General features: G+C 36.5%; 2 protein-coding genes across 2 annotated transcripts in view; both read right to left on the bottom strand.

The window, feature by feature from the left end:
* Positions 1 to 2,116: 2,116 nt before the first annotated feature.
* On the bottom strand, positions 2,117 to 9,176 carry LOC121382279. Its single transcript, XM_041511849.1, has 3 exons — positions 8,541 to 9,176; positions 4,345 to 4,446; positions 2,117 to 2,526 (listed from the first exon to the last, which is right to left on the bottom strand). The coding sequence occupies exons 1-3, from the start codon at positions 8,661 to 8,663 to the stop codon at positions 2,269 to 2,271; spliced, it is 483 nt and encodes a 160-aa protein (XP_041367783.1). The 5' UTR covers positions 8,664 to 9,176; the 3' UTR covers positions 2,117 to 2,268.
* A 3,401-nt stretch (positions 9,177 to 12,577) lies between these two features.
* Positions 12,578 to 14,633, bottom strand: part of LOC121381262 (E3 ubiquitin-protein ligase UBR3-like) — a 52,000-nt gene continuing 49,944 nt past the window's right edge. Inside the window, exon 37 of the mRNA XM_041510504.1 lies at positions 12,578 to 14,572. Within this exon, the coding sequence (XP_041366438.1) occupies positions 14,455 to 14,572 (118 nt within the window). The 3' untranslated portion in view covers positions 12,578 to 14,454. The remainder of the gene's footprint in view (positions 14,573 to 14,633) is intronic.

Raw genomic sequence — 14,633 nt, 5'->3', positions numbered from 1 at the left:
CCTTGCTGCTGATCGAAAAGAGTAGCCCATGAAGTGGCGACAGTGGGTTTCCTCTCTCAATATCTGTGGTCCTTAACCATATGTCTGACGCTATATAACTGTAAATAAAATGTGTTGAGTGCGTCGTTAAATAAAACATGTCCTTCCTATTGGTTGGCAGGGCTCAAAATTAACAGGGGCTAAGAACAGCAGTTGTCTCTCAAAATACACAACATGCTTTCTCACAGTAGTAAACTGTATTTACGTACCGATATCCGTTCAAGGTTCAGACCCGTCCATCCCAAGCCAAATCTTTGGCAAGGGCAGTGGTTAAAGGGACATTCCTGAGTTTGCTAACAAAGACTTTTTAACGATTGTAATTACATATCAAATATATTTTTCTACATAAAATATTAGTGGCTGTATATTAAACATGTTTCTGATCGTTCTAATATTTGTACTAGGTTAAATTTCATTTTATTTCCAAAAATATAATTTTTTCGTACGTACGAAATTATTTGAAGACAAAATCCAGTTTGGGCTTCTTACAAATATTAAGACGACCAGAAACACATTGAATATACAGACACTGATATTCTAAACCAGAAAATATATTTAATATGTAAGTTTAATCGAAGAAATATTTTATTAGTCGGAAACATCTTACAATACAGCAAACTCGGGAATGTCCCTTTAAACTTCGGGCAGAAGTGGTTTTCTGATAATCAGTTATCATCCTGAAGTATTTAACAATTGTGTTGACAATTAGGACAACCAGTATTAAAATATACATGGAAGACAATCATTACTTCAAATTTACATAAAACGAGAGTAAAGCGTATATCAATACAAGTAGTCGAGAATTGCTTACTCAATTTCTCTCAATATCTGTGTGGTCCGACGACATATAACCATAAATAAAATGTGTTGAGTGCGTCGTTAATAAAACATGTTCTTCCTTCTATTTCGGACCCCGAATCCCAGTAGCGGTATCCACCCTGAGTTTCAACAGCTAAATGTGGAGGCTCAAGAACACTCGATCGACTTGTTTCACTAGCTCTGGATCAACCATTAACTCCTGTCCCGAACAGATATCCCAGATAGCCGAGGTTTTCACCCAGGGTAGCGTACTTGAACCCTAAGTTCATATACCACACATGCCAGAAAATAGGTTCTTAAAATCCCTTAATAGGTCAAAGCAGGCCCGTAGGAAAGATAATATCTGGAGTGCGGAAGGCACAATCTCTAGTACGAAGGTCAGTCTCGGAGGGGGGTCTCACAAGCCAGATTTGTTATCATTATTTATATTAAAAAACCCAACATAAATTTTTGTCCTCAATGGGAGACATAGGACCTCGACTCCCTCCTGGAATTTCAGCCGTATTTGTTGCAATTTGAATATGAAATACACCGGTAAAATATTTTTTTAAATTTGTATTAAAGTGTTTTAATGAAAGCAAATTTAAAAACCCAAACATTGTTGTTCGACTCAGGAAGACTTATAGTCCGTCCCATCCTCCCACAACAAAACTTTTGGTAAATAATTTCAGTTTGGTTTGACGTAAGAAGAAAAGTAAAAGTGTTTTGGAAATAACAGAAAATACTATTTTTGTGTGCAATTTAGAAAACATTCGGTTCAGAAATGAGTAAGTTATAGTAAATTTCTTAGTATGAAAAAAGGCGATTCCTGTGGGAAGGACTATAAGTGTAGGCCTATAAATCTATCATGAACCATAATCAAAAATGTATACGTCATACATTTACGAAGTTTACAGCACCATTTATTTTAAAGGGACATTCCTGAGTTTGTTGCATTGTAAGATGTTTCCGACTAATAAAATATTTCTACGATTAAACTTACATATTAAATCTATTTTCTTGTTTAGAATATCATTGTCTTTATATTCAGTGTGTTTCTGGCCGTCTTAATATTTGTAAGAAGCCCAAACTGGATTTTTGTCTTCAAATAATTTGGTACGTACGAAAAAAAAAATATATATTTAGGAAATTAAAAGAAATTTAACATAGTACAAATATTAGAACAATCAGAATCACGTCTAATATACAGCTTCTAATATTTTATGCAGAAAAATATACTGGATATGTAATTACAATCGTTAAAAAGTCTCTTTTAGTGAATGACATCTTAAAAATTGCAGCAAATTCAGGAATGTCCCTTTAAACTGCGTGTAATTTACAGTAAGTTTATTATAATATAACAATTAATATCAAATCTACATAAAAACTAATTAATAGCACCAAATCGTTTATTAATATTCCTTGATGACGTCACCGAAGAGAAGGATCGTCGTTGGCCATGTCGTGTACGACTTCTATCCCATCTTCCTTACTTCTGGTACTGCCGGAAGAGTACGCCGTGCCGGTACTCGTTCTGCTGGTCGCACTGTTGACTGGTCTATGACCCCATTTACTTTCATCTTCTATCGGCGTGATGTGAATCTCTTTCACCTCAGTTTCTTTTTCTCTCTTTCGTCCTCGAACTTTCTTCTTTAAAAACATCATGACTTTTGCCGTGTCTGTGGTGAACTATAGTAATGAAAATGAGAATATAAATCACAAGGGTAGGGCCAACTAAAAAAAAAAAAAAAAACCTAAAAAAAAAAACCCTAAAAAAATCCCCAAACCAACCTACAATAGTATATTTTGCTTGCCACATAAAAACACTTGGCCAACCCCTACTCCTCATCTGTGAGTGATGTACATATACAACTATGACTTCTTTTTTCAAGAAATCATAAAAATACATCTTGACTCTTCTTCAGTGTTAGGGATGTTCCAAACATCTCAAAGAAACCTGGAGTGACAAACCAACTGTGTTGTTCTCAACCACTTTTAGGCCTCTTTTCAAAACTGATTTTCTTGAGTCTGCATCAGTCTGCGTCGGTTAGCAAACTCCAACATATTTTATGGAAACCAGACTATAAGAGATGCAGATGTTTTTTTAAAATTTTATTATTATTATTATTTTATCACTGTGTAGATCAAGTGTCCTAATTACTATATATTACAACTATCAAAGTTCGAAATATATTATTATTATTATTATTATTATTATTATTTTTTTTTTTTTTTGAAGTAATCCCTGCTTCACAAATTAAATATTTTTAACCTGGCAGCAAACACCAGAAATCGAGAAAGCAATTCTCGACCACTTGTATTGATATACGCTTTACTCTCGTTTTATGTAAATTTGAAGTAATGATTGTCTTCCATGTATATTTTAATACTGGTTGTCCTAATTGTCAACACAATTGTTCAATACTTCAGGATGATAACTGATTATCAGAAAACTACTTCTGCCCGAAGTTTAAAGGGACATTCCTGAGTTTGCTGCATTGTAAGATGTTTCCGACTAATAAAATATTTCTTCGATTAAACTTACATATTAAATATATTTTCTGGTTTAGAATATCAGTGTCTGTATATTCAATGTGTTTCTGGTCGTCTTAATATTTGTAAGAAGCCCAAACTGGATTTTGTCTTCAAATAATTTCGTACGTACGAAAAAATTATATTTTTGGAAATAAAATGAAATTTAACCTAGTACAAATATTAGAACGATCAGAAACATGTTTAATATACAGCCACTAATATTTTATGCAGAAAAATATATTTGATATGTAATTACAATCGTTAAAAAGTCTTTGTTAGCAAACTCAGGAATGTCCCTTTAACCACTGCCCTTGCCAAAGATTTGGCTTGGGATGGACGTGTCTGAACCTTGAACGGATATCGGTACGTAAATACAGTTTACTACTGTGAGAAAGCATATTGTGTATTTTGAGTGACAACTGCTGTTCTTAGCCCCTGTTAATTTTGAGCCCTGCCCTTGCCAAAGATTTGGCTTGGGATGGACGTGTCTGAACCTTGAACGGATATCGGTACGTAAATACAGTTTACTACTGTGAGAAAGCATATTGTGTATTTTGAGTGACAACTGCTGTTCTTAGCCCGTTAATTTTGAGCCCTGCCAACCAATAGGAAGGACATGTTTTATTTAACGACGCACTCAACCCGTTTTATTTAGTTATATAGCGTCAGACATATGGTTAAGGACCACAGATATTGAGAGAGGAAACCCACTGTCCCATTTCATGGGCTACTCTTTTCGATTAGCAGCAAGGAATCTTTTATATGCACCATCCCACAGACAGGTGCACTGGCTGGAACGAGAAATATCCCAATGGGCCCAACGACGGGGATAGATTCCAGACCGACCGCGCATCGAGCGAGCGCTATACCACTGGGCTACGTTCCGCCCCTGCCAACTAATAGATGGTGACTATAAAATTTAATGTCCAAGGTGTTTCCTAAAAACGTCTTGGACCAACTGACAGAACGAACCTCTTCGAAGGCAGTCACCAGAGATTCCTTTGGAGTCTTCGTGACCTGCCTGTTCGACCCGGTGATGATGACCTTTCTTTTGCGAGTGGACACTTGACGAGACTGTGAAAACAACCAAATAAACTGACTAAAATCTAAAATTGTACCACACTGGTTTAAAAAAAAAAAAAAAAAACCCTACGTAAAATCATATATCATAATAGGGAAAAGGAAATGAAGGTTTGAAATAGAAAATACTATATTGGAGTGAATGAATGAATGAACGAATGAATGTTTGTTTGTTTAACGACACCCCAGCACAAAAATACATATCGGCTATTGGGTGTCACAAATGGTAAGTAATTGGAAATATTATTTATATATATTCATGTAAAACCACAGTGTAAGGAGCTGTGGGGGAAAAGTATAATATAATACATAAAACCAAGGTAAGTATATTTTAAAACTTTGTATAGAAGTCAAAAGTGTTTTAAAAACTTTACAATTAATTCTGGATGTAATTTAAACGATTCCAAAACATGACTGTTTAACGACACCTCAGCACGAAAAATACATCGGCTATTGGGTGTCAAACTATGGTAAAGTCAAACATACTATATTGGGGGGAAAAAATAGATGTTTTATTTAACGACGCACTCAACACATTTTATTTACGGTTATATGGCGTCGGACACATGGTTAAGGACCACACAGATATTGAGAGAGGAAACCCGCTGTATACTATATTAGTGTTCGGTAGATACCATTTATGCTTATAACGAATTTCGAACCTTATCTAACGATCGAAAACAGTTGGAAACGTTTTTAAACGATACGTTTTGAAACGACTCATAAACCAAAATTATTTAACGGTCACACATTCATTGATGTCTTTAAAATGTGCTATATCATAATTTTTTAAAATAGAGGATAATAAATGATGTACTGAGAAACCGGCTTGGTTTCAATAACTATGTACACAGTCGTAACCACATGTTATAACTTTGTCTCTTGTAACGAATGTTATATAACAAAATATATAAGGGACATATCGTTTAGGCCTACACCGAAACGTTCCACGTAAACGCAAATAATTTTGTGTGTTCTGTTGTTTAACTCACATGGCATTTTACAATCCTAACGCAAAGCTTCCTCGTTTGGATTTGAAGACATATTTATGAGTATAAAGCTTACAATGAGTGATCAGCTCAGGCCCTAGGAACAGTGTTTGTTGTGACTGACATTTTGGTGGAGTATAAGCATCTGAGAGAAACTAGAAAAGGTATATTTGGTCAAAGAAATGTGATGGAATCCTTTCGATTCCATGCAGAACTTCTATTACAATTTCTACATGATACTGACTTTTATTCTAAATTTTCATTTTCTATATCTGTGATATTTGTATTTTTTGCGCAGTTCTTTACATTGTGTTTTTATTAACTTTAGAATTTTTATATTGATGTTGATCATCACTTACGTTTTGCATTTACCATAATTTGACATCCAATAGCCGATGTATTTTTCGTGCTGGGGTGTCGTTAAAGAGTCATTCATTTCAGGGGCGTAGGCTAGGGGGGTTCGGACGAACCCCCTCCCCCCACCCCCACCCCCCGCTGAAGCAAATGGTCCGCTTTCAGAACTAAAACATACAGGTTTACACATATGGAGTTTCTGGTCGTGCAAAAACAAAATAGAAAAAGGTCCACTTGGTTCATATTCGAACCACCCAGGCCCAGCTCACGCTACGCCCCTGCGTTCATCCATTCATGTTTGTTGTGGGGATAGGGAGAGAGATCAAGTGAATTTTTTTTTTATCGTTGGATGGGTTTAAACTCGATTCCCTAACCCACCCTAATAACCCCTGGAGAACCAAGCAGCTAGGTTTTGAACAATACCTTTCTGCCGTTTTAAAGGTTAATTTCAGTTCATAGGATACGAGTTAAACGTTTGTTAAGTAAAATGAGACCACTAGAGCATATCGATTTAAACATAAATCATCGGCTAATGGATGACCAACATTTAATGATTACGAACATACATGGGCGTACGACCCGGGGGGGGGGGGGGGGGGCAGGGCAATTGCCCCCCCCCCCCCCCCCCCCCAAATTCGGGCAAAACAGTGGGGGAAAATTCGGGCAGTGTTTATCTGGGTAAAATTTCGGGCAAATCAACCCCTCCAGCCCCCCTAAATCAAAGAGTCCCCATACGCCCATGCGAACATAGTATCAGAGGAAATCTGCTACACTTTTCCATTAGCAGCATTAGACATGTTTTCTCATAGGCAACACAGCACATACGACGACTTTTGATATATCAGTCGTGTGGCACTAGTTGGGACAGAAAAACACCAATGGGAGAAAGAGTCCACTGAGGTGGTTCGATCCTACAACCCAAGCACCTCAGGCAAGCACTCTGACTGAGCTGGATCCCGCATCCACCATCTATAAAGCAAGACATATTTGTTCGCAATAGTGGCAAAAATACAGGGTCCAGTTGTTCAAAACATTGTTAAATTAACACTGGGTTAGTGAAAATACAATGTATTTTTTTAAAATTATTGTTGAACAAATGCAAACTAAAGTTTAGATTTGACTACACATGGATATGATTGGTTGTTGTGAATCAAGTAACAGCATTTTGTTTTCAATTATTATTTGAACTGATTCAGTCCTTGGTTTTGAAAATTTCTGTTAATCTCTGGTTAAGAAAACTAACGTTTGAACAACTGGCTCCTGGTATTTGAAATTCAAAAGTTGGCTTAAAATGTAACGTCCGTTACCGTAGAATTGCAGAAATACTTTAGGCCTACTTAAAATGGAAAGGCTGTTTTATAATTAAATTGATTCAAGCCTTTGAACTATTTCGTTACAGGCCTATAGGATAATCATATATAAATAATAATAATAATAATAATAATATATATATATATTTTTTTAAAACCCTCCAAAGCAATAACCTACCACCACCATCACCACCACAAAATATATTTACATTATATCACCCTTTGACGCAATTATATTATTAGTGCTATTGAATGGATTGAGCAGTGACGCGCTTTATAAGTCACTACATCCTGATATGACAATACCGTTAATTGAATAAACTCAATATGTTTACTGTTATATGCTGTATGAGATTAATCAATAAACGAGACCTGTTTGTACTTGTGAGCGTATACAAAACGTAGGGCACCCACCGTGATGTATGGAGGCTATACATTCTATTATAATGCCATAGCATGTTCCAGTTAACACAGAACTTGTATCAATGACCTATTGACGTATTTTACTTTTTTTTTAAATGGAACAACAAAATGGAGCATTGAAATAACAATCTGCCATACAGAAAAAAGCCCCCATAAATGGGAACATAAGCATATGAGACGAAGCGTTAAGCCACCCACCCCAGTGCACTTGGGCAAAAACGATAGAGACGTTCGGGAAAAAATTCCCTGAAACCTTTTTTTACCATTTATTTTTCCATCATTCTACTCACAGTATTAGTTATAATCCTTGTAAAAATTCGCTTTGATTCATTTGTAACTCTATGCAGTTGTTTGTTAGTAATGCAAATGTGACCGATAAACGTTGTTATAGCATATAGCCTAGAGCACATCGATTTATTAATCATCGGCCATTGGATGTCAAACATTTGGTAATTTTTACATATAGTCTTAGAGAGGAAACCCAATACATTTTTTTTTTTCATTAGTAGCAAGGTATTTTTTTATATACACCATACCGTAGACAGGATAACAGATATCACGCGGCCTTTGATTAACCAGTCGTGGTGCAATGGCTGGAACGAGAAATAGCTCCAATGGGCCCACCAACGGGGATCGATTCCAAACCGACCGTTTTAGCACTGGGCTAAATCCCGCCCCTTTATAGCCTATAAATTCAGGCATTTTTGATTATAGCCAGAGTACTCTGCCGTTCGAGAGCTAGACGGACATTTGAACGGTTATAATCGGCATAGAACTTTCATAACCGTCCAAATGTCCATTTAGCTCGCGAAAGGTCGAGAACGCGAGCCATTTCATTTAATTCGGGCAAACAACACCCCCCCTCCCCCCACACACACACACCCAGGATGGGGGATAACGTAGACCTGCATTTATAGAACTTTGGATATATCTAGTTATATTAATATTCAAGGACATTTTGTGACCACCTTTTCCCCACCCCTACCCCCAACAAACCAATTTAAAAACCTACTTTGATCGTTGGTATTTCCGGGAACACTCCGTCTTCGTCCTGGACACAAAACATACTGTTAAGTTTGTTTCCATTAGGCAGTATCGGTTTGTCGAATTTTCTGTTCTCTTCGTCACCAGCCATATTTTCAACAGTTCAGACCATTTAACCAGAAACAACAAAAGCCCAACAAAAACAACCCAAACTTTCCTTTCCGTATTAGGCCTAGATAGCCGACTGAACGAATTTTCTTTTCTCAAGTATATATAAAATAAAGTCTGCTAATACAGACGTTCAACCGCTAACACAATCCACAACTCAAAGTCTTGAACTATTTTTTAATAGTACTAGTTTCCTAGTACAAATTAAAATGTCTTTTTACCGAGCAGAGGCCAGTATACGTATATATTCTGAAGTAGGTGTTCTGATCTCAAACAAAAACCCAGTGTATTGTGAACCATTACGCAATTTTTTATCTGATCAAACGCTAGACGCGTCAATGTTCATTTGTTATACATACTTTGTATATAACGTATTTTTTTCACGGGCAAGTCATTCAAACCATAGGAGTAATAAATCTGCCGATTAGAGGTGTGTCATGTAGCCTCACCATGACAACGAATCAACAAGGACGTTTCGTGGTGAACCCGGTAGGCCTACCTGTGAAATAACTGACACGGCCTCGTATCGGTGGTGTCGTAGTTAAGCCATCAGACATAAGGCTGGTAGGTACAGAGTTCGCAACCCGGTACCGGCTCCCACCCAGAGCGAGTTTGAATGACTCGGTGGGTAGGTGTAAGACCACTACACCCTCTTCTCTCTCACTAATCAGTAACCATCTGCCCGTGAGGAATAGTTTCACATGAATAGCCTTTTTTCACATCTATTCATGTGAAACTATTCCTCACGGGCAAAGCCAGGATATTATATTTCGGGCAGATGCGTGTACAGAAGGGAGGGTTTCTGGGCTCGAAAGCCCTCCCTGCGCAAGCAAATTTTCTTTTATTTTCAATATATTTTCCTGCGGAGCATGACTCGACCCTCCCCCCCCCCCCCCATAAACTTCCAGAATTCCACCGTGGGTTAACTACAAAAAATAAAATGTAGGCCTACAGATAATTAATTGTGTCCTGTTTTAAAAACAACAAACAAGAATCAAGTGACATTTTTGTTTTGTTCATCTAAAGTATATATACAAAATTATTTAACAACATTCATTTTAAAGTACTGTAACTGCATTCTATTTCAGACCAGGGCCCCGTTCCACAAAGCGATCTTAGCGCTAAGATCACCTTAAGTGCATATGTTAGCTGTGCAGTTACGGTGATCTTAGGGCCAAGATCGCTTCGTTGAACGAGGCCCTGTACAATAAATTCATAAAATTGAAAACAAAGAGTAAGACAAATTCTCGCCTTTCGCGTTCAACCTTAACGTCGGCACTGCCATGCACACTCCACACTGTCATCTTCTACCGCACTGTCATCTTCTACAACACTGCATACGAAAACGTAACTGTTTATTCTTACATAACAACAAACAATGTATGTCACTACTGATCAATATGAGACGAGCTTTTCATGTGACCAGAGAAAGGCAAAAGACAAAAAGACATTGAAATTCTTATGAATTGTTTTTTTCAGAAATAGTAATGTTCCTTTGATCAGTAAATACCCACTACAAAACAAATGAGTATTTTATGAGTGGTGGGTCTGCCGTTTGTACAAATGATGCCCAAAAGTATTTATTTTATTATAGGTAGAGAGGGTTAAACCATTTTTACACCCATGGGCATCCACATAAGTGCTTTCCAGGGGGTTGACACGCTGCGTGAAATGCACCAGTGAAACACTTCATTTGTTGTAATGGGAGTTACAATGAGGTTTCCATCACAGTGTTAACAAAAAAAAAAAAAAAAAGTATATCGTGTAAAATACTTCGGAATGCTCTTTTGGCATTTGGAGCATTTCACATGGTAGTGGCAGAGCATGTATTTTTTTTTTTAACACCACCACACTGTGGTGGAAACCTCATTGTAAGTCCCATTACAACAAATGAAGTGTTCCACCAGTGCATGTCACGCAGTGGTAACAGAGAGAGAGAGAGAGAGAGAGAGAGAGAGAGAGAGAGAGAGAGAGAGAGAGAGAGAGAGAGAGAGAGAGAGAGAGAGAGAGGGGGTCATGTCATGTCATGTCATAGGGTTTTACGTGCACATTCAGAACAAGCTGTTGTAGCGCAGGACAGGAAAGGTGGGGGGAGGGGAGAGGAGGGACCGCCTGCACTGGCAGGTGCAAGGGAGCACCAGCAGCCCGATCAAATCGGTAGCAGGCGGGTGGGGGTGGTGGTGGTGTTACGGAATTTGAATGGAGCAGTTAAATGCCAAAGAGGAAAGGGTGCGCAATTTTGATTGAGGGAATTTGGCGCAATTTTGGACGGTCGGTCGAAAGGTAAATGGCCGAGCTAATATAGGTTTTGATATTGGTGAATCGAGAGTAGCTCGTTAATTTTAGACCTCTACGATGCTGTGGTGTCTCCCTAGGTTGCCCATAGGGCCCTTATAAAGGGCCTGAAGAGAAGGGGTACCTTTAATGAAATAACCAAGTCTGTATGACAAATGGAATATTTTTAAAATTGTGTTTGACAAACTGAATTTTGTTTTATTACAATGTGATTGTAAATTGTTTTAATTTTTTTAAATTGGAAATAATAATCTTTTTGAAAAGTTTTTGATTAAACAGGCAGAAATATTTCTTTAAAATTTAAGACGACGTCTATGAAAAGCCAACAGTAATAGCAAGATGAGTTATAATAATAAACATTCCTGTAACAGGAACTGAAGCACAATCCATGCAAGTCTGGATGTTCCAACACACATTATACATGTAATACTTGCTAATCAACATTAAAATGTACTAGTACCTGAACTTATTAAACACACTGGGCCACATTTACAAAGCCTGCTTCGGTCTTACACATGTGTAACTCATTATATTCGCATTGCTTAAACACCTGTGTTTAAAAAAAACAGGATTTCTAAATTTGGCCCATTATTTTTATTAATGTATCACAGTATTATAATATTCATAAACAACAATCAATCTAAAGTAACCCACACATCATGCCGACATGCTTGAGAAGTGCTCAAGACGACATCAACTTACTTCAATTCCATCCTAATGTCCGTAAAATGCATATTTTCTTGCGGTACAAGTTTTAAGCTGTTGCTAATACATCTTGAGTGAATCTCGACAAGCTAATATGATACTGATCAATATTTTTATTTTAATTTCATTAATGTTGAATAACTCTATTAAATTGTGTTTAAATAAGGTGTAAGTTTCTATTATTATTTTAGTTTTAAAATAATTTATTTAGTGACGTTAAAAAATTTGATTTAAAAAAAAAAAAAATGCTTTGTATACTTCCCAATGTTACATCTTCCTGAGCCACTGCCATCAGTTGTTACCTGGTGGAAGACTCTTCTTTCAATCCAAATTTAAATAAGTGTTTAGCTCCCCACTATCATATTAATAATTAAAATCACTGAAACCCACCCAAAATATCTTTAATAATATTGCCAGTGGTAAGGACAATGATAGGCAACTTATTCTTTAAAATCTTTAGAAATTAGCAAAAAGTTAAATTATTAGAAACTAAATGCTATTTACAAATACTTGACACTGTATTGTGAAAGGAAAGGCATTTAGTCACTATGTGTTTTGTCTTGTGACCAGTCTCATCTTGGCATGCAGTGTCTGAAGACGTAGAGGTCAGGTGTGTTCGTGGTAAAATGCTCAACACAGCTTCAAGATGAACAACAACAAAAAACTAAATCATTGAGAACAAGTCTCAAATTAAGCGTGGGGGTGGGGGAATTCGGAAACTTAAAGAAAATTCTCTTCTTAACTGTTTAAGGAGTTTTTGACTATTAACTACTCAGTTGCCCACCCAAACAAAAAATCCTAGCTATGGCCCTGAATTGTGTTAGTCAATTTCTAGAAATATTAATTACATTGAACAACTAATGCTACATTACAAAAATGGAAGAAGAAAAAAAATTGTTTAACTTTACCACTCACACTTCATTCAAAGTTTTTTTTGTTAAATGAAATTTTGAACACAAAATATATACAGAATAACTTCATTTAAAAAGAACTACAATTTTGTTTAACATTCACACCACAGTTGTGCAGCACTGAGTTAAAAATGTCAACTACATGTATACAGTAATTGTGACATCGTAAAATTAGGTGGAAATTTGCCCATTAAGTTACCCTTTTCAATTAGCCACAAGGCATCTTTTAAATAAACATAGGCAGCGTATCACATAGTATCGTGATATACCAGAGGTGCAGTCCATGAACAAGGATCAATTCAGTATTATGTAAAACTGTACATACTTAACAACATAGTTGCCCCAAGAACACTGATTGAAAAACCACAAAGATTAAACAGATAATTATTAGTAAATGCAGACTTAAGCAACCAGCTTGAACAGTCTTATGGTAAACAAAATTATTATTTATATGTTTGAGGTAGTGCACAAAGTGCTATGGTAACCTGTATTACAGATGTTTCTCTGATGCCAATGCAGGCAAACCTTCTATAATAATAACATCCGCCTGCAATCAATGCTATCAATGTACATACACTGAGGTCCATTGAACTTAAACAGCGAATAGTGTACCTGTACATTATGTTGTAAAATAACAGACCAATAAGAAACGGTCTATTATTTAACTTGCTGGCTCACAGCTTCACAACTCTGGCAATTAAGAAAATGGCAGCAGAGAAAAAAAAAAAAAAAATGTCATGTAAAAAATAGTCATGGCAGTCTTGTCGTTTGTGTAAGAGAGAAGTTTTAATTTGTCATTATTATAAAAAATGAATAATTAATAATAAAATAATCTCCACGACACTACTGACTGATCTGGTTAATTGCCAGGGTTGTCCACTGTGAACAAAATGAAGAGCTGATACAACTGTATAATGCATCTGTTAATTGTACATGTAGGTACGTTTTGGAAAATAAAAACTGATACAAAAATTGATCTGAAGCTAAATTTGGTGGGAACTCCAACTAGCAGACGATTAACTACCAGGTTAATTTTTGACTGTAATGGTTACCTCGGATATGCCTTTGGTCAGTTTAAGATGAAGACCTTTAGAAATACATGTATTCTGACAATGCACCTGGATTAGGTCTGCAAACTGATGAGTCTTAACTCGAGATCAACATGGTTATGCAAGTCAGTTCAAACTAAAAAATAACTGCTGTGACATCTACTAACCTCAAACGACTACTCAACAACATCTGTTAAAAATGTCTTTAGTCAACAATCTATCAACTGTAAATTAGTGCTTTTGGGCTGTCTGTCCAGGATGGTGGATTCGTCATTAGTTGTTAGTGAGAGAAAAGTCAGTGTAGTGGTCTTACACCTACCCACCGAGTCGTTAAACTCAATCTGGGTGGGAGCCGGTACCAGGCTGCAAACCCAGTACCTACTAGCCTGCCTTAAATTGGAAGGCTTAACCACTACAGAACGGAGGTCGATATTTGCATGTAGCAGGCATTCTATTTGTATGCAGCACTTAATAAACGGTCAAGCTGGTTGTGATGTCACCAACAGCACATGACTGGTGACATATCCCTATCGATAATCAAAAGATAGCAAAACCATTTTACAAAAACATCTCAACCATATTGACACTAAATAATTCGCAAACAAAAAAATGCATCTGTAAATAACTAATCCTAAATGTGTTTTTTTTTTTTTAAATTGTTAATTTTAAAAACAAAATAATCCAGTATCTTGAGGTTAATGTAACCATAGTTCAAAGCTTTGGGCACGACTATTACACTATCTGCCTGCAACACAGTAGTGCTATTTAAAAAAAGAATCTGAAGAAAAAACACTCATTGTTCTTTTCTTTCTTTTTACAGTCGGTCTCTGTGCCATATCCACTTCTTGCAGACATGGTCAAAGTTGTGTGAGCGCCACTGTGTTTCCAACAATTCATACCGCTCTTTACTCAGAAACAGAGGTTTCCCACGCCTGAAAGAGACCAAAAAATATAAAAATTAGATCATAGTCTATGTAATATTTATATTTTACT

This window comes from Gigantopelta aegis, chromosome 9 (assembly GCF_016097555.1).
Source record: "Gigantopelta aegis isolate Gae_Host chromosome 9, Gae_host_genome, whole genome shotgun sequence".
NCBI classification, from domain to species: Eukaryota; Metazoa; Mollusca; class Gastropoda; order Neomphalida; family Peltospiridae; genus Gigantopelta; species Gigantopelta aegis.
Note: the sequence above shows the minus strand (reverse complement) of the source record. Positions and strands in the feature narration are given on the sequence as shown.

What these genes read in the sequence shown, in the direction of transcription:
- LOC121382279 (XM_041511849.1), bottom strand. Translation starts at nt 8,663, where the DNA reads ATGGCTGGTGACGAAGAGAACAGAAAATTCGACAAACCGATACTGCCT. An exon ending in CGGAAATACCAACGATCAAA is followed by an intron (nt 4,447 to 8,540) that starts GTAGGTTTTTAA and finishes TTGTTTTCACAG; the next exon opens with TCTCGTCAAGTGTCCACTCG. An exon ending in TGGTGACTGCCTTCGAAGAG is followed by an intron (nt 2,527 to 4,344) that starts GTTCGTTCTGTC and finishes TCATTACTATAG; the next exon opens with TTCACCACAGACACGGCAAA.